Source organism: Camelina sativa, chromosome 19 (genome assembly GCF_000633955.1).
Source record: "Camelina sativa cultivar DH55 chromosome 19, Cs, whole genome shotgun sequence".
NCBI classification, from domain to species: domain Eukaryota; kingdom Viridiplantae; phylum Streptophyta; class Magnoliopsida; order Brassicales; family Brassicaceae; genus Camelina; species Camelina sativa.
The window spans coordinates 19,296,676-19,316,070 of NC_025703.1; the positions used below are offsets into that span (position 1 = coordinate 19,296,676).

At 37.3% G+C, this 19,395-nt stretch overlaps 4 protein-coding genes across 4 annotated transcripts; 1 reads left to right on the forward strand and 3 right to left on the reverse strand.

The window, feature by feature from the left end:
• On the forward strand, positions 4,399-5,518 carry LOC104766693 (gibberellin-regulated protein 7-like). The gene is made up of 2 exons (XM_010490631.2): positions 4,399-4,563; positions 5,073-5,518. The coding sequence occupies exons 1-2, from the start codon at positions 4,485-4,487 to the stop codon at positions 5,318-5,320; spliced, it is 327 nt and encodes a 108-aa protein (XP_010488933.1). The 5' UTR covers positions 4,399-4,484; the 3' UTR covers positions 5,321-5,518.
• Positions 6,825-9,170, reverse strand: LOC104766694. Its single transcript, XM_010490632.2, has 5 exons — positions 8,613-9,170; positions 7,989-8,247; positions 7,752-7,859; positions 7,410-7,654; positions 6,825-7,237 (listed from the first exon to the last, which is right to left on the reverse strand). Exons 1-5 carry the CDS (start codon positions 9,059-9,061, stop codon positions 7,132-7,134), a joined length of 1,167 nt encoding a protein of 388 aa, XP_010488934.1. The 5' UTR covers positions 9,062-9,170; the 3' UTR covers positions 6,825-7,131.
• LOC104767989 lies at positions 9,450-11,648 on the reverse strand. The gene is made up of 2 exons (XM_019241285.1): positions 10,174-11,648; positions 9,450-10,088 (listed from the first exon to the last, which is right to left on the reverse strand). Exons 1-2 carry the CDS (start codon positions 11,257-11,259, stop codon positions 9,666-9,668), a joined length of 1,509 nt encoding a protein of 502 aa, XP_019096830.1. The 5' UTR covers positions 11,260-11,648; the 3' UTR covers positions 9,450-9,665.
• On the reverse strand, positions 12,957-19,174 carry LOC104767990. The gene is made up of 2 exons (XM_019240942.1): positions 17,354-19,174; positions 12,957-13,009 (listed from the first exon to the last, which is right to left on the reverse strand). Exons 1-2 carry the CDS (start codon positions 19,119-19,121, stop codon positions 12,957-12,959), a joined length of 1,821 nt encoding a protein of 606 aa, XP_019096487.1. The 5' UTR covers positions 19,122-19,174.

The window sequence follows — 19,395 nt, forward strand, 5'->3', positions numbered from 1 at the left end:
GGTTTAAGAAGTGGTATAAGAAGTAAACCGCGACTTGAGCTTGTCTAGCCTGGTCCCATCTTTAATCCATGGCTGGAGCGGGAATTGAGTATTCCAGCCCATCTCTCTTTTTTACTTGGTCGCTTGGGGTGGTTGGTTGTGCGACTAAGTAACAAGATGAGGTGGTGCTCGGGGTACAAAGTTTCCGTGAGGTGGGGTTTTTGGAGGAAAGTTTCCTAAAATGGAAAGTTTCCAAAAGTGGAAAGTGGTAAAAGTGGAAAGTTTTATGTGAGTTAAAATTTGTCCATTTTAGTGGCGGAATTTTTAGTCATTGTGTGGCCTTAGTGGCGGTCTTTCGAGATATTGTGTGGCCTTTGTGGCGGACTGTTTAGCCAGATGTGTGGCCTTTGTGGCGGGCTGTTTAGCCAGAGTGCCTGTTTAGGCGGTCCTTCAGGACAAATGGTTTTTGTGACGGTCCTTCGGGACATTTGTGTGGTCTTTGTGACGGTCCTGTTTAGGACATTTGTTTGGCCTTGGTGGCGGTCCTGTTTAGGACATTTGTTTGGCCTTGGTGGCGGTCCTGTTTAGGACATTTGTTTGGCCTTTGTGGCGGCCCTTGTGGCAGTGAGATGATCCATGTGTGGTCATGAGGTATCCCAGTGAGGGGATATGTGGGTGGTAGGACATTGAGATTTCTTACGCGAGCCACGGGAAGGAAACCTGGATAGGGATAGGACTTAGACGTGTTCAGAATTGTTTGCTCGCGACTCTTGGGGGACTTAGGTTCTCCTAGTACTGCCATATTCTGAGACTTTGTGGCTTGGGAGTATGGTTGGTATATCGACTTCGGATGACGATCCGGGGGCGCATTGTAAGGTGGCAACCCGAGAGACAAATATTGGATTTTTCCTTATATATTATGGCATGCGGGCTTTGGCCCGATGAGGAGCCAACATTATGGCATGCAAAGTTAGGTCTGATGAGGAGCCAATAAAAACTCAAGGTTTAGGCTTATGAGTAAAGGAAAGTCCAAAAGTCGAGAGCAAATAATGCCTGGCGCGTGAGTCTATCGCCTAGAGGTGACCTTTCGTATATCGGTCAGAGGAGTGCGGGCCGTGGAGACGGTAGCACGGGGGTCCTTGGCTGAGTGTTGTTCGAGATTCGAGGACGAATCTAAATTGGTGGGGGAGAATTGTAACATCCGTGAACCGGAATCCCGGTTTGGGATGTGCATCGATCGATGTTGTAGGAGCATCGGTCGATGCTAACTCTTTTTCCTGCGTTTTGACTTAAGTTAAACGTTGCGTTTTGGGCAAAAGGGAAAGGAAAACCCTTAAGTCGTTCCTTTTGTCTCATTAGACGACTTTGGCCGTTTTTGGAGAGAAAAGAAGGGAGAAAAAGTGTTCTTGAGTGTTCTTGGTGATACACCTGTGATACCTGGTGTTTGGAGGCATTTCCTGTAGAGATTTGTAGCTCGGATCGTTGTAGGAGCTTCCTAGGAGCGTGTTCTTGATTGTTTAAGGTTCAGAAACTTCTTGGAAAAGATAAGTGCATAACCATGGCTTATCTAAGCGGGAGATTACTTTGATCTGTTTGTTTTTGTGTTGTTAGGCTTGCTAGTATGTTATGTGAGGCGTTAGGAAACTTTCTTGTGGCTTGGGATCGATTATTGTGGTTGCAGGAACGAAGATCCGGCGAGAAGCTTCGGGGAAAACAATGCTCAGCATGAGCATCGGTCGATGCAATATGTGCTTCGGTCGATGTTAGTGCGAGGACGGCGCGGATTGACCTAGGAGCGTCGGTCGATGCCAGGTGGAGGCGTCGGTCGATGCGATTAGGGTTTCCGCGTGATGTCGAGCATGTGTCGATCGATGCAAGTGGAAGCATCGGTCGATGCAAGTGAACCTGGTGTCGACTGATGCATACCTTGTGTCGGTCGATGCTGGTCCCTGATGGTGTCGGTCGATGCAATCTTTGTGTCGGTCGATGCAGAGCCTGGTTTGTTTGTTGATTGTTGTTTGATGGTTAGAGTATCTCTATTGCTTGTGTGTATAGCCAAGTAGATGTGAGGATTGCCTTACTGAGTGTTTATAAAATACTCATGCATTGCAATTTGTGTTTGTGGTGCAGGTAAAGGCAAAGTGTGATCGTGGAATCAAGGCAATGAAGAGGAGGATGTTCTAGTGGTTCTCTTGGTTGTCTGGCTTCTGTTAGGTGGCTAGAGTTGAGTCCTAGAATATTGTTTAGGATTGCTGGTTCTCTTGTTTATGTTGTTTGGATCGTTAGGTTATGATTTGAATTAATGTTGGTTATAGGTTATTATTTATTGAATTATTTATTAGATATTGGTATCTGTTATTTCCGTTGTTGGTTGTGTTTGTGGTTAGGTGGCTAGTGGGTATGGGACCACTAGCTGTAGTTATTTACTATTATTATTTATTATTTATTTTTTATTTTTTTTAAAACGGGTCAGGTCGTTTCATCTGACCTGTAGAGTTGTTGAAAAATGTGACATTTGGAGATTAAAGACAAACAAATAAGTAAAAAAAAAAAAAAAACCTAGCGCCGCTCTGAGATAGAGAGAGGAAGAGTCGCCGCCGTTAGTTTCGCCTCTCTGGTTGCCCTTCCGGCGCCGGAGAGGACTCCGTCTATTAGTTTTCTCTTTGTAGCTTATTTCCTGTTTTTCCCTCTCCTTGCTATCCTCTCGCCGTAGGTTGGGTGTTTCTCGATGTGGTGGTTCCGGCGATATCTCGGCGCGTGAAGCGAAGCTCCATCGGGTGGTGGTTGCTGGTGAAGGCTTTGGTGCTGATGGTGAAAGACAGCGTCGAATCTTTGGTCAGATCCGGCGGATCTGGGTTGGCGATTTCGCTTGCCATTTTGTCTCCGGCGGTGTGTTGGCTCCGGTGAGCAATGAGGGATGAAGCTTCTCTTTCAGAGCTTCAGCGGTCGGGTTTGGGGTTTTCTTCAGACCTTAACCCTCATTCCAACCACGGCGGTGTCTTGAAGCAAGGAGCGGTGTCAGTACATGGCGATGTCATTTGGTTTCAATCCGACCAAGGTGTGCCTCGAAACTCGGCGGATGTGATGTAGCTCTTAGAATTTGCACTGTGAGGTGATGATATGCTAATATGTGCCTCAAGTTTTAATCTTTAGATGATTAGCATTCTGGTTATTATATGGTTAGTTCGGAGAAGCATCTATTTTGCCGGTTTTGCTTCATGACTATTGGTCGGTTGCAGTCTGATATATTGTCCGTTTTAGGTTTAAGACCGGAACAGTGAAAGCCAGAGAGACCAAGCTCTTCTGTTGATGCGCCTTTGGGTGTTGAAGCTTTGGGACAAGTTCTACATGTCTATCAAGAGGTTCTCCTAAATGGGATTTGATCTTTTTTTCAGTATTAGTTTTGGACTTCTCTGTGTTAGTATTTGTTTTCGTGTCATTAGGTTAATTTAGGTGGTTTAAGAAATGATTTCATTCCGAGTCGTGGAGTGTTATCTATTTCACTGTGGTTAAAAAATGCAATGGTTATCGATTGGGTAGCGTTGAATCTGCCTAGTGTTTCAAGGTTGTACTTGATCAACTATTGCATTTGTTTTTGGTGCAAATCTATAGAGGTGAATGTAATGTGACTTTGATTTGGTTGTAACTCTTTGGTTAATGATAAGTTGAAAAAAAAATAAATAAATAAAAAAAAAAAAAAAAAGACAAACAAATAAGTGAGAGAGAACAAAAGAGTCATCATCTCATGTGCGAGAAACCGCGTGGAATGAGGTCTTCAGGAGAACATCTCGTTAATTCCCCAAATGTTTTTTTTTTATGGTCTTCTTATATAACACATTTATTTTTCATGTATAATATAGATCTGTCACCAGCCTGTTTCCCTCTTTCTCTTCGTTTCCTATCACAACTTTATTCCTGAAAATATAACAACAATTGAATGATCCAATTAATAATAATTGTAAACATGTGAAACGGTGGCTCAAAAGATAAACTAATCTCTGTAATTTATAAGAAAGAATCATTATTTAACTCGCAATACAGTCTGTATCTTACTTACTTTGTTTTTAATAGATAACATTCGGAATGTATTCTTTTCATTTGTAAAGTACAGATGCAATGCTAGTATATTGATTTATAATTATAACAAATCAAAACGACATTTCTTTTTGCTCAGTGTTGTTGTGACAGATTAAAACTATGTAATTATTATTATGAATAATGAATACATAAAAATGTAAAATGATTGTAAGGAGTAGTGTGAATTTTCGTACGGTATTCTTAGACAAAAACTAAATAGCAATAACTGAACGAGTTGATTTTATTTAATAGTACTAAAACATAATTAAAGGTATGATACTTGATTTCTATTTAAAAAAATAAATGAAGAATTTGGTAGCTTTGCCTATAAAAGGGCAATAGAGAGACCACTAGAACAATAGAAACTTGATACTTGGATAGAAACTAACCATCATCACGACAATTAAAGAAAGGCAAAGAAAAAAAACATGAAGATAATTGTCTCCATCTTGGTTCTAGCTTCACTTCTTCTAGTCACTTCATCTCTTGCTTCTGCTACTGTCTCAGGTTTGTTATAAATCAATTCAAGACTCTTCTCTCTGTGTTTTTCTTTTCTTAAAATTAATTATGACATATTTAGTGTAATCGGTTTAGGTCATAATGTTTCTTTATGTTTTTCTTCTCTCTGTGTTTTTATCATATAACTAGAACATCATACATAACATGCAAATGAAATACAAAAGTTCATTGTTATATGATAAAAAAACAATCATATATGTACACAAATTTGGGATGAACAGTTTCTTGCGATGGTGGTGTAGAAGGATCTAGAAGATGAAGATCCACAATATCCATTAGTGGATCATCTAGATCCTTTTACATTGATAAGTGATGAGATGTTGCTCTTTGATGTTTGTTGTACTAGAAACAATTATATTCATTCTCATAATCATAACCCTTAGGACATTTTTGGTAGAGTGAAGTAGTTTAATTTTTAAAACAATGATAGATACAAAATTACAAATCTAGATATTATATGTACTACTTTTAAAAATGATCTTGTGTGGATCTTGTAGATGCTTTTGGTAGTGGCGCAGCAGCCCCGGCGCCTCAGATCAAAGGTGGACCGGCATTAGAGACATGGTGTGGACAGAAGTGTGAAGCGAGATGCAAAGAAGCGGGGTTGAAAGATCGGTGTTTGAAGTATTGTGGGATATGTTGCAAAGACTGTCAGTGTGTTCCTTCCGGCACTTATGGGAACAAGCATGAATGTCCTTGCTATCGTGACAAGCTCACTAACAAAGGCACTCCTAAATGTCCCTGATTCTACTTCTTTAATTCCAACCAAATTTTTAATTAAATAAATAATCTGAAAGATCCAGTGAAAATAAATGGATCTTTGCATATGAGTTATTTTTAATGTTTTTTTTCTTGTGTTAATTTGGTTTTAGTGATTATAATGTGGAATTATATATTTATCACAACAATCAAAGCTATCTCATGATAGACATGTTATTTAAAATGTTGCTTTCTAAAGAATATTTTTCATAGCTTTAACAAAAATTTCTTTGTTCTTTTGTAGTAAGTTTAAATTAATGAAAAATGTTAAAATTATTTGCCAAGTGATCATGTTAGTGAAGAATATAATATAAAAATGTTAAAGAGAACTTTTTAATTCTAAATAAATAATTTTCTATCTAAAAGTTTGTATTGTACAACGAATGAGATGGTTCTATGAGGACTAGGAAGATAGAGAAAAGAAGATACGTGTTTGGTAAATAATTATGATGGGGCTGAGACTAGAGACAACTTTTACGATGTTCTTAAAAGACTGAGTAACGTGTTAGGGTCACCACGTGCTTCAACTACTTCCTTGTCTGTGTTTTTTTTTTTTTCTTTTTTCTCTACAATAATTTTGGGCATATCAAAGAACCAATTTCTATAAATAACTTAGTTAGGTAACTATTTATCAGAATTCGTTTATTAAAAGTATATTTGTGGGTTCTAATTAAGTGTCAGGAATTTAATGTTAAACCTTTTTATAGTATTAGGAGAAGCTGAAAGTCTTAGGAATAAGAGATTCATGCTTGATGGCTTCAACTTAAAAAATAGAGTTCACACGTAATAACAAGATCACCTATTTCTCTAAAAGTATACAAGGAAGTTTGATATAGTCCAGTTGCAATGTGAGTGTGGAGAGTAGCCGCCAGTCTCTAATCCTACATTCATGAAACTTTTCAAGTAGTCGAGAACTGCTTATGGAGTTAAAATGTGTTTCAAGTGTCATGATTTTGGTTATTTGCAGATTAAGTATCCAGGCTAGAAGGTTTATGATAGTACAAACCTTTAAGAGATTAGAGAGGAGATTAATCAACCATCGATGGTGAAAATTCTATTAAAACTGAAGAAGTCACAAATGTATGCTGATCGAAGTAAACCCTTGTGCTGCAAGTGAGAACCCTAAACAAAGCTCCAAAGGTATTAAACAAAGCTCCAAAGGTCCTAAACAAAGATAGAGATGTACACTATGTTCTCAAATTTGTCAACAAGAAGGTACACTATGTTCTCTAACACAACTGACAACACCAGACGGCTGTTTTCTTCCAACGATTTATTCAAAATACACAAAATTGTACACTTCATGAAAATTGGAAACTCTAGGTTCTAGTTTGAAAAATCATGTTTATCTAAAGGAAATGGTGGGTTTCGTTTATGGGCTCCTGCATTCAAAAACCGGCGAAAAAATAAACGAAGGTAACCTGTTGAGCCAAGTGCAGAAGGGCCAGGTCAAATGAACCCACTTGACACTCCTATTTCTGAGCCAAAAATTGCAGGACGAACTATACTTAATGACCAAACGAGTATATTCCCAATTACAATTACACTTAGCTTTATTGCTTTGGAGGTCCAATCACACATACTGCAATACGAAAAATAATTTTAGCAGAAGTAATTTTCTTATGTTACACTTTACCTCGCACATGATTTTCAGGCCAACTCCAAGTTGCATGTATGTGCAAGAGCTAAAGCCCGAAGGCTGGCCTGTCTCCTAGTCACTTGCACGCTTTGTTGGTTTAAGAATGTCAAGGCCGGTGATATCCATGTAAGACAATGTCGGGATATATGAAGATAGCTTCAAGCAACATTCTCAGTTCCATTTGCATCGCACGTCAAAGAAAGAACCTCCATCAGTTCCATTCGATATTCCAAACCTCTGAGATAATGTCCCAACAGCATGGACCTTTTAATAGAAAGCAGACACCATTGTATAAGATGTCTATGAAAAGAAAAACAAGAACACTATAAAGTTTCTTTTGAGAGGATTTATTTGTGCATCAATGGATTTAGTTATATATATGAAATCCATGTAAAGCGTAGCAAGGGACTGAGAGAGTGAGCAAGGCAGTTCTAACCAGAAAAGGAGACGAGCAAGGTAGTCTCGAGTCAGTGAGATAAGAGGCTGAAACTGCAACGATGTGTTCTCTACAAGTTCAGCACAATCTTCATCACTTTTTGCTTTTACCGTTTCAGTAGGTGGGACTTCTGATGCTGGGAACTTGGAGTGCATCTTCGGTGATAGGGTTGCCAAAAGACCATGAACAACAGAATGAATTGTCTCTTTCACCTCGGGAGCCGCAGGTTCTGACAACTCAGCTACCTGTTTGAAATAATGTTTAGGGGTCAGAGAGAACCAGAAAGAGAAGCAAATATATCTCAAAAAGTTCAAACATGGCTTCAAAGAGTTTTGCACAAACCTTCTCAGGTTGCAAAGATCTTAAGTAGTCCAGCAAATCATTCTTCTCTTCGCCAACAAATTGTTGCATTTGAAGGGCAGCGTTTTTTCGCCTCACTTCTTGTAATTCCTATAACGCAGTGACCAGTGAGATCAAAACCAAACAAGAAAAGTTCCTAGTGAAGAAAGTGACATATCTGCGACAACTCATTTACCATCATGTTGAATAGAAAAAAAATGACTACATTAGAAACTGTACCTTTTTCACAGAAGACAATTGCGACTGTAAACGGAAGATGTATTCTTGAGCTTCAGAAGATACTCTGCCCAAACCTTCTTCATCAATCATTTCAGTAAGGCTCTGAGTTAAGCTATCCCTAGTGGATGAAACATCATTCTCATCAGTCCCTTTCAAATCGTATTCAGTATGTTCCGGTGTGTGGCTTTCCAAGTCTTCTCCATGCATATCAAGATTCTTTTCAAGAAAAAGCCGATACTCAGCATTCCGTAACGTATACCTGCAGATGTGTATCAAAACATCAGAAAAATGTACTCTCGTACTCTCTCATTCGAAGAGACAATCCCTACAACATACAAGATACCACTACTATGTACTTATAAAGCTAATTTGGTATTACCACACCCAGTCAAGCTGCAAATGTGATATCATAAAAGCAGAAACACAATCTAATTCAATTCGAAACAGGCTGCGTAGATTCAGCGCTACAACAAACCGTACACTATGCGAGAACAAACATCACAATGTTCAAAGAGAACATATCCTCTAATCCTAGCTCTTAAACCCATTGTAGTCCACAACTAATAGAAACAAAACAGAGTTGAAACTTAAATTACAAATGAAATAGTATTGATGAGAACATACCCAGTCATCATAGATGAAACCAAAAGCTTAGACAAAGGTTCCCAAAGCGACTCAATATGAACCTGAAACCTATCAGATGGAAGAAGCCCCAACATGCCTGAGATTGTTCTTTTCATTGCATCCAAAGTAGTCACTGGAACATCCTTCTGAATCAAACTCACATCTAATGGTTCAATCTCTTGGATAAGATCAGAAAGGACACATTTTTTGGAAGGATTAGGTGATCGAGAATCAGAATGGACAGTGAAGTCGTCGAGAGAGAAGCCATCGTCGCCACGATTACTACTGAAACTGTTCGAAGAAGTTGCGGAAGAAGCAGTGATAGTTGTGAGAGCTCGGAATCTCCGATTGAATCGAGGTAGAAGGAAGATGAAAGGAAGAGGCTTTGTGGGTTTACGGACAAGTTGAGGAAGAGAAAGAGAGAAGGAAGATATAGTCGTTGTCGCCATTAATGGCGGAATTGTACGAATTTATCTTCTTCTTCTTCCTCTTCCTCTTAGCATCAAAACAAACCCTAATTCCTATTTTGAACTCTCTGTTTTATCGTCAGCCACAAAACTAACCGGAACGTGACAAAAACGATGAATACGATAAAAACAACATCGTCAACGGACACGGTTTGGTCCTGACCGGTTTAGTGTAGTGCCAGCTGCTGGTCCATTGGTGAACCTGTGGGATCGCGGTTTTGTCAGTCCATGTCCGGTTAAATGGTTGCTGTAGTAATTTCTATTTAGAAATGAAGCAGGAACAGCTTGAAGTTGTTCAAAATTGAAAACTTGGGACCGATGTNTTGCAGGTACAAGTCATATTTTGTAAACTAACTCTGTGTTTGTCTCCATCCAGTGTGACTTCAAAGCACCCATTAGTAGAAGGATGCACCTGGCATTCCGAAGCTTTGTCATGCTCTTTAGCAAGAAACCTTGCCACATATGGAGTACATAAACCTGAAACATCAAAAACCAAGAACATTGCATTAAATATGTAGAAATCATAGACAGTCTTTGAATAAAATCATAGACAATCGTAGAAAATTGCATTAAATTTTGAATAAAGTTAATTACCTTTGTGAGAATGAGAGAGAGCTGAACGCTTGGCAATCCGAACCATAGACAGTCTTCTAACTGTCTCCAACATTGCCACAAACGGTTTCTCCCTTGCTTTGTCGATGGTCTTGTTGAAAGATTCTGTGAAGTTGTTGTCAACATCTTCGCAATAACCCCCCAACTTATAGAAGGCACGACACCAGCTCTTTGGTTTCGACTTCATAACATCATCATACACACCAGTGTCATAAGCGTGTATCTGTTCCAGTCTCTCACCGAACTGTTTTGCATTATAGCTCCAAGCCATATGCCAGAGGAGTGGCTTGATTTGCTTCTTGGAAGGATGAGTCTTCTTCAAGTTCCCATAGATGTGTCTAACACACATTCTATGCTCTATTTGTGGTAACTCCAACTCCACAGCTTTTATCAACCCCTAATTGAGAACCAAAAACCAAACATATTAAAAACGAGAGCATTCACATTTATTAACCAATATAATAAATTAGTTAGATACATACCTTTTGTCGATCAGACACTAAAATGTAACCATCTCCCTCGTTTAGATCCAGGTCAGTCTTCAATCTCTTCACAAACCATAACCAATTGTCTTTGTTCTCAACTTGAACAACACACCAGGCTATTGGATAGATGCCATTGTCTGCATCTCTGCCTAATGCAGCAAGCAACTGTCCCTTGATCTTTGCCTTTAAGAAGGCGCCATCAACTCCTATTATTGGCCGGCAAGTCTGTTTCCAAGTTCTTCTAAGGGCATCGAAACAAACATAAAACCGATTGAAGACGTCTTGACCAGCATCATTCTTAATTGTATCAATCTCCACAACAGACCCTGGATTTGCTTCCAAGATCTCAGCTTGGTAATCTCGCAGTCGTGCAAACTGTTGTTCATACTCATACTCTATCCATCCCAAAGCCTTTCTCCGAGCAGCTTGACATTGTGGCCTAGTAGCGGATATCTTCCACCTTTCCATGATAATCTGTTCAATCCTCAAAGGCTTGTAATGATCCGGTTCCTCTCTAATCTTATCGAGAAAAATTCTAGCTATGACTGGGACCTTAAACATCTCACACTCGCCATTGGGGGTACAACAATGCTTATCAATGTATTTCGTAATCTTCCACAAAGATGCGTTTGGAAGAAGTGCAGCAAACACTTTCCACTCACAATTGCCCTTATCCCCAACACATCTAAACCCGAGTTTATCTTTGTCATACCTGTATTGCTTCAAATTGTAACCAGTATGTAGTGCATAGTCCAAGACACTCTCCTTGAATGCGACCCCATTGTAGAAGGATTGGTCTTTCCACAAAGTTCCATCACCACGTCCGATATCCGTAAACACCCTCTCTGGACCCGCACCACGACCACGACCCGCACCACGACCACGACCTTCTTCCTCGTCGTCACTTTCTGGGTACGTATCATGACGAATCGACTCTTCAGCATCGGTAAATTCCTGAGCAAGCATATCGACGTGAAATTCATCTCGATCCTCTCCTTCTTCATCGTACTCTCGTTCTCCAACACCATCTCTTTGCCCAATACCATCTTGTTGCCCAAAACCAGATCGGATTATTAAATCCATCGATTCAATTTGAGAAATCGATGGTGAAATTTGATTTTCTAGGGTTCGTCGCGAGAGAAAACAAAAAAGAGGTTAAAATGTGATTTTAGGGATTTCTCGGTTGAGGGTTATGTTTCTAATCGGGTCAAAATCAGGTTTTAATCGGGTCGAAATCAGGTTTATTTTGGTTTGTAAACTTCGTCACTCGGTTAATCAAATAGTAAACCAATTAAACCTATAGCAATGGTGAAATAGATGATATCTTCTATTCTCATGGAGATACAAAACGTAAATTACAGATATATGGGTATATAGATTGAAAAGAATTTCAGGAGAGCCATCTGGGACGGGGGTAAAGATCGGGCTCCATCTGGTACGATATCATAGTTCTCATGGGAAACCAGGACGTTTTCCCCTGTTTGATTTGGTTTTATAAAACAAAAATTTTCTTTCGACGTTTCTTACCAAATTTTAAAACTATCAACCGAAAAATACACTCTTACGACGGTAAATAACAATTTCAGCGATTCATTGAAATTTTCAGCAAAACCTAGTTTTTGTTGTTGTTGTTGCTATGTTTATATTTTCGAATTAAAACTTTAAAACATATTTGTTTTTGACTGTAACAATGGAGTACCAAAACATTCAGATCTTTTATTTTTCTAGTAAGTTGTTCTAGTTGGTTGAGCGACAAATAAGATAACACTCCCTAACTGTAAAATTATTTGTTATAGTTTTTTTTTTTTTTTTTGGTCAAACATTTCATTTTCATTACAATAAAGAGTGTCAACCTCTAGCAGGAGAGGAAATATATCCAAAGCAAAGGAAATAAAGGCAACAGATGCCAAAAAAACACCATCAAAGGGTGGGTAAACAAGGGATAGATAAGATACAAATCATAGGAAGAGAACATAAGAGACCAACAAAAGAGTGCAATCTCAACAGTTTCTTGATAGATCGCATCTATAATAGCCGGAAGGGCTACAAACGCTATGACATAGATAGAAATGATTGCATCAAAGCAATAAGGGTGCTGCAAGAGAGCACTAAAGTAGACACAACAGTATCTAAGCCCGTAACTTCATCCAAATTCCACAAAAACAGAGCCACAAACTCAACCAACATCCAATACCTTCCCATCTCAGAAGAAGATTTAGAGGGCAAAGAGTAAGAGCATACCTGAGGGAACATCTGGTGAGGTAAGATGAGGGCGTCAGCCGGCGACGGAAGACAAGGTGCGGAGGAAAGAGGAACGGCGAACGTGTCACACACTCTGAAGGAAGAGGGACTCAGCAGCTGGGCAAGAGAATCACCAAAGGAGAAGCAGATCTGAAGGTCAGGTGGATCCGGTGGTTCAGGTGGAGTCGGCGGAGTAGGAGGCTCCGGCGGTGGTGCAAGAGGGGGCCTCAAAACGAGGAAGGCGATCGAAGACATCGGTAAGTGACGAGAGTGGCTCGAAATCGACAGAATCAAGGAAGTCATCTACTGTGAATAACTCACTGGAAAATGGTTACGTTACCGGAAGAGGAGATCCACCAGAGAGAGATCCCACCTTAGCAAAGCGAAAAGATCAGGAGGGGAGATTGCCGGAGAAACATCGCTGGTGGAAGAAGCTCATTTTGTGGAAGGAACGGCTCCTTGGGTTTCGTGCCTGAGAGAAAACTAGGGCGAACACATCACAGCCACAATATTTGTTCTAGTTTTGATGTTCCTTACTCCTATTGCAATACAGATATAAGCATGAGATGTTTGAGGGAGTTAGATCCATAACCTATACCAACATTTACAAATCTAGGTCACGTTAAAAAAAAGCTTTGATTACCGATTGACGTTTTAAAATATTTGATAAACAGCGTACATGAAGAGAGGGAGGTATTGCACTTAATATTTTAAAGGATTTTTTTTAAATCTCTTATTATTCAAAATATCACAACTTTTTTTAGAATGCTAATTTGAATGATTTTAAGAGACTTTTTTTCTTCTTTTTAGTTGAAAAATAATGTTCTCAAAATCATACCCTTTAACATAGAATTTCGAAGGATTTCGTCTAATCCAAAACCAGAGAGCGAGAAAAGCTCCTTATCTTCTTCTTCTTCGTTTCCAATGTCGAGAGGACCAGGTCGTTTAGCACAGTTCGCGATTCTCAGTCCAATCAAGCTTCTCTTGTTTCCTTTCACTCTTGCCTTTGACATTGCTGGCTTTGCACCTCGTGGCTTTGGCATCCCTGAATTCGTCTCAAAACTTTCTTATCTCTCTCTTTTTGTGAGTTGTTTTCTCTGTTCTTAGCTATTGTAAAGAAACAAACCATCACCATCTCTATTCTCTCTCTTTTCAGCCATAGAAACCATCATCACAATCAGTAAGCTCTCTCTCTTTTCTCCCTCTAATTTGAAAATCTCTCATGTACTGCAATTTGCAGTCTGTGCAAGAAAAAACATGCTGAAGCTGGAAGGTGGAAGCCATGATGAACGTAAAAGACTCGGCAACACAAAAAACAGTGACCGTGCAGCTTTTTATCTTAATTACTCTGTTTTTGTTTTTGTTTTTGTTCTGGTCTAGATAGAAAGTTCTTCACAAATAAGCGATTAATAAAAATCTATAGCAAAATATTTCAAAATCACACAAAATTTAGTAATAAAATCTCATAGAATCTCATACAATTACATCTCATTTTCTAAAAAAAAAAATATATAAAAAATCTAAAACACAATCAAATCTCCTAAACATCTCCTAAATCTTACAAAATTCTAAAATATTAAAATCTTCCAAAATCCTTATCAAAACAAGTTGAATACCCCCCTCGAAGAATAACTTTATACGAGTTTTTGTGTCTATGCTTTTGATGCTGATTTCATTAGTACGTAATGTCATTTTTAACAGGTAATTTATGTCGTTATTGAAGTCAAACATTATGCCAAGTTCAATGTTTTGAGATAAAACAATATCTTTTGCTGCTATCTTTTAAAATCCACCCTCCAAAACAAAAACTTTTCCTCAATATAATTTTTAGCAATCTCAATAGATTGTTCCATTTATCAATTTATAAACAATGCATATGAAAATGATGTTTTAGAATGTTATCATCATAATCAAATTATATCATGCTCACATGCATATTATGGCAAACCGTCTATGATCACAGTTTGGTCAAGGATTTCTTGAAGTCCGGTTTTTATGGTCGAATCTGTTATGGTCCCACAAGATTTTTCAGATACTATTCATTTGAAAAACTCATGGAACCACTATCTTTTATTATCTATGTTATTTTTTAGCTTTGGTTTGTATGAACTCCTATCTTTTGAGTTTTTAAGTAATGAAAATTCTTGGTTGCACTAAAAAAAAATGAATGCTGTCAAAGTTATGTATATGCAAATAAATCAATAGTAAAAAAAAGTTGATTATTGTTTCCTTATATAGATACCAAATCTTATATAATATGAGAATGTTTTTCTCAACTTTTGCTAAAGAGATGACATTTGGCTTACTATATTTTTGACACCTTTATTTTTTTGTTTGGATCTAATTAACTATAGTTTAGACCTAATTAACTACAAGCCCATAAAACCAAAAAAAAACATCTACATTTCCTTTCTCCCTTCTTTAATCAGAAACATATGCAGCCCCCAAAATTCTAAAGCCACCTTATATCAGTCTGTGGTTGATTTCATCTCGGAACTATACCAACATTAAATGAAATTTATAGGTTTGAATTCTTGTGTTTACTTTTGTGTTTGAATCTTATATAATTTCACGAGCACAAACAGAATCAAATTTAAGTAAGATGGTGGGTAGGTATTATTTAAGTAAATTAGTTTAAATTTTCAAAAAATTGTTTACATAAAATTAAAATTTTGAGTTTACTTTCTGGAAAATCACGTAAGATTGTGAGATGGTTTTGATCTAATTCTATAATTACTTGGTTCGATTCACAGTTATTCTTTCAAACGTCATGCTATTTTTGAATTACATAAAATTTATAAGTTTTCATATTAGGAATTTCAGAATAAATTATGAACATAATCATCTTGAATATTTTTTCCAAAAATGTAAATTACTTTAGTATTGTTCATCTTTTGATGATTTATGCAATCATTTTAAAATATTAAACTAAAGTATGTTTTATATATAATATCTAAATAACTAAATGAGAATTGAATATATTTTTTTGATAAAGAGATAACTGTATATATTTCTGTTTAAAGAGAGAAGTGAATATATATTTAATTCATGATTTGATTAGCTAAGATGCCCGTTCATAGATCTATATTTATAATATATAACTCTTGAATATATATTTAAAACAATAGACAATAAATGTATTTTTATTAACTTTTCTATTCTGTCTAATCAATCCCATATGTTGTACTAATTAACTCTCATTTTTGTAATTTTCATAATATTTACAGTAATGCAATGAATGGTTAATAATAGTATTTAGAAATATTTCATATATAAGAAAATATATTATATTCTATAACTCTCACAAAGTTTATGTGACTCCTATAACAATGAAATACTCCCTATGTTTTAATTTAGTTGTCGTTTTAGGTATTCAATGAAAATGTTTTGTGAATATTCCAGTTTTCTCCCTATTGTTTTAAAATTTTGACCACTGAAATATTTATAAAATATATTAATAAAGAGTAAGATAATTTAATAGTTTTTTTTATTTGTGTGAGAAAACCTTAAATGACAAGTAAAAAACCGAAGAAAATATAAATTACATTTATCTAATTGATATAAAAATTAGTGCATTTATCCAATTAAATAATAAATTTCCCATATGCTCTTAACTACAATTTCTCTTATAAATAGAAAGATACACATTTTACTAACCCTCATATCTCAAATCTCACATAATATTTTTATTTAATTAATATTGTTTTAACTAACAATCTCCAAAATTACAAAAAAAACGACACAACTACATGTATTGGTTTTTTTTTGTCTGGCTTCGAGCATCCTATCTGGGGCCTAAGAGCAATGCCCTAGCCCTGTTTGTTATCACCTCTTCATGCAGAACTAGAGGCTTTATGTTGGGCCATGGAAAGTGCTCTCTCTATGGGATATGATATGGTTCATTTTGAGACAGATTGTCAAGAGATTTTAAGTGTCATAGATGAGTTAAAAGATTGGCCAGCGTTTGCTTTGGAATTAGATTCTTTTCAGTCTTATCAAGAAGGTTTTCTATTGGATGTATACCTAGATTGAACAATGTCCGTGTCGACCGTCTTGCAAAAGCGGCTTGAACACGAGGATCTTTCTTTTCCTATGTAAGTTCGCAGGTTCCGGAATGGTTAGCTTATGAAGCTATCTTATTTGAACCGGCTTAATAAGATATGGTCTTTTTGAGATAAAAAAAAAGATGCTGATGATCAAAAAAAATATTACAAAAAAAATATCCAAAAACAATGTAAACTAAATCCTATAGTATAAAGATATACAAATGTCTATAAAACACAAAACTGATAATTTCTTGTTCCTGGAACTTTAAACAATTTGAATAACTTGAGCAATCTCCTAGGAAATAATTTCACACATACGATACGATGGTGTTTGACAGTTTGTAGCTTCAAGAGAATATTGATGAACACTAAACAAAACATTAAATTTTCTTAAACAAAGAGAAGCTGTTCGAATTGATTCGCTTTCAAGAAGGTTCACTATGTTCTTTACACTTAACACCCATACATTCTCATTTTAAATTCAATCAAATCAAATAAAAACGTTACTGGTACTTCTTTCTTTTGTTATTTTTTTTCCTAGGAAAGAAAATAATGCTTCTATTAAAAAATGCAGCGGTGGCTAAGGATAAATAAGTCGCACACACTAACAGTTTCTTATAGTTCAATTGATTTGAACTCGACACCAAATTAAAGGAACAAAAAATGAAAGCTCTTTCCTGTATTACTGTTATCATCATAACCAAATTATAAAAGTGCATTACATGGAAGCAATCACGCAAATAATTCCAATAAAATGGCAATAGAAAGTAGAAACAAAAAAAATATCCCGAACCAAATGAAAAAATATAGCAGAAAATCAAATGAAAAAACAAAGCGGAAGAAAAAGAAAAGACAGAGATATAAAAAGATATGAAGTAAAGGTAAGATACGTTGATACGTCGATCTCATATAGCTTATCATTTCTGAAAATAGGAGTTTTGTGTGCGTTTCACGGCTTGGCCCTTTTCTGTACGTAGGCACGTTGCCTAACCTAACTTCTAAACGCCACTTGTAGCTGTCTGCACATTCCATCGAACAAGCGTATACAATAGTTGAATCTGACTCGGAAGTAGCCTTAAGAAACTGAGGGAACATGCATCGGTTTTGGCAAACTATGCATAAAGGTCTAAGCATACCAGTATTTGGAACAAGTTCACCTCCCAAGTACTCTTTCCCTGGCTTGAAGTGATACATGTCTCCAAGTACACACTTGATATGGAGTGTGACCCCACAATCATCACAACCATAAAACCATACATTTGGATCTGTCTTTCCCTCACAAATATCACACCACAACTGACCGCTCGAGTTTCCAGCGCCATGATTCAAAGATAAAGAATGATCGTCGCATCTATGTTTCACTTTTCTTGGTAACGTGGCACACTCCATGCCTAGAGCAAACTCGCAAACAGTACAGCTCAAGACATACTTTGACTCTTCACCACATGCTCCACACATCTTATGCTCTCTCGACGTGCGGTACAAGGGATGGGGATGCAATTCATGATGAAAAGGCTCGCAAATGGTACTGCACCTCAAATCTAATAGAAACCCACTCTTTTTACAATAGTGAGACTGACAATAGTACCTGAAGCCATCAAAATGTTGAAGACAATACGTACATTTGAAAGGCTTATCCGCCTTATCATCAACCAGTAGACTAAGCTTGTGGCTGTGAAAGATATTTCGTTTCATACGAGGAAGTCTAGAACATATTTGATGAATGGAGAACTCACATTGCACGCATTTGAAGAATGGATCAGAATTGATGGGAATGACGCAAGCGTCGCACACCTTTTCAAAATCAGCCGCATCAAAACCAGCATTATCGAAGAGATTATGTTCATGACTGAAATGAATGATTTCGTGGTTGCTATTGATGTATTTGTAAGAACGTTCAATTTCTTTATCTTTCGGCTTATCTTCAAGTTCCTCTCCATCCCACACATCTTCTCTTGTCGCACACTTTGAATGTACAACATATTTCCTACAATACAAGCAAGAGAAAGCTCCAAATGTCCAATCTACCCTTTTGCGACAAACTCCACATTCCCAATCCCCGGGACTAAGACGATACGAGCGACTGATGCGGCATTCGTGACGATTGATGTTCATGACTCGGGGCAGATCGACACAATCTCTGTGCAGCATGAAATCACATTCAATACAAATGTAAGGATTACGGTCACCAATCATCCCACATGCATTACAAGTGAATGAGACCTTTCTCGCTAGAAGGGTGAATTCATGGTGGTGGCTCTTCGGTTGATATATAGTACGCGGTGGCTGAACTATCGAACAGTACAAATCTATACTAAAGTTACATAAGAAACAATGATATATCTGATCACCAAGTTCCTCATCACAAAAATTACATACGTCAACGTTATAGTCAACTGTCTCGGCCAAGACTTTCTCGAGAGGATGTCTAGAGTGGCAGATGAAGTTGACGATGTCTGGGAAGTCGATGCATTCTTCATGTGCCCCAAACTCGCAGCTTGAACAGTAATAGCCAAAGCCAGATACTTTACCGCATCCATCGCATTCGTGTGATCGATTTGCCAATGACCGAATTTGAAACTCTTTGGCATACTTCAATTCTACGACTCTTAACGGATGATTGCAAGGAATCTTGACTCTATGACTTTTTTGATCCATAGTGGGTCTGGAATCAGCTTGATTTTTCTTTGGTTAAGTTGAATAATCGAATATCAAAATGCAGAAGTTTGTATTTTTTTTTTTTTTCTCATACTTGGTATTTGAATTTTGTGTTTGAGTTCAAAACATGAACCATGTGACCCGTGCATTGTTGTCAGGTCTTATAATATTTTCATATTATCCAATTGGTCTTACCGATACTTACCGACGTTACCAAGATAACTAGCGGTATTACCGAGAGCTATTGACCTTACCGAGACTAGCTCCTCGTACC

Bases quoted from the DNA above. Each gene is read 5' to 3' on its own strand.
- LOC104766693 (XM_010490631.2), top strand. From the start codon at position 4,485: ATGAAGATAATTGTCTCCATCTTGGTTCTAGCTTCACTTCTTCTAGTC. The intron at 4,564-5,072 runs GTTTGTTATAAA...TGGATCTTGTAG, and splicing joins TGCTTCTGCTACTGTCTCAG to ATGCTTTTGGTAGTGGCGCA.
- LOC104766694 (XM_010490632.2), bottom strand. From the start codon at position 9,061: ATGGCGACAACGACTATATCTTCCTTCTCTCTTTCTCTTCCTCAACTT. The intron at 8,248-8,612 runs GTATGTTCTCAT...ACACATCTGCAG, and splicing joins GTTTCATCTATGATGACTGG to GTATACGTTACGGAATGCTG. The intron at 7,238-7,409 runs GTTAGAACTGCC...TTCTATTAAAAG, and splicing joins CTTGCTCGTCTCCTTTTCTG to GTCCATGCTGTTGGGACATT.
- LOC104767989 (XM_019241285.1), bottom strand. From the start codon at position 11,259: ATGGATTTAATAATCCGATCTGGTTTTGGGCAACAAGATGGTATTGGG. The intron at 10,089-10,173 runs GTATGTATCTAA...GTTCTCAATTAG, and splicing joins TAGTGTCTGATCGACAAAAG to GGGTTGATAAAAGCTGTGGA.
- LOC104767990 (XM_019240942.1), bottom strand. From the start codon at position 19,121: ATGGATCAAAAAAGTCATAGAGTCAAGATTCCTTGCAATCATCCGTTA. The intron at 13,010-17,353 runs GTATCTTACCTT...ATGTTGGTATAG, and splicing joins TATGAGATCGACGTATCAAC to GTTATGGATCTAACTCCCTC.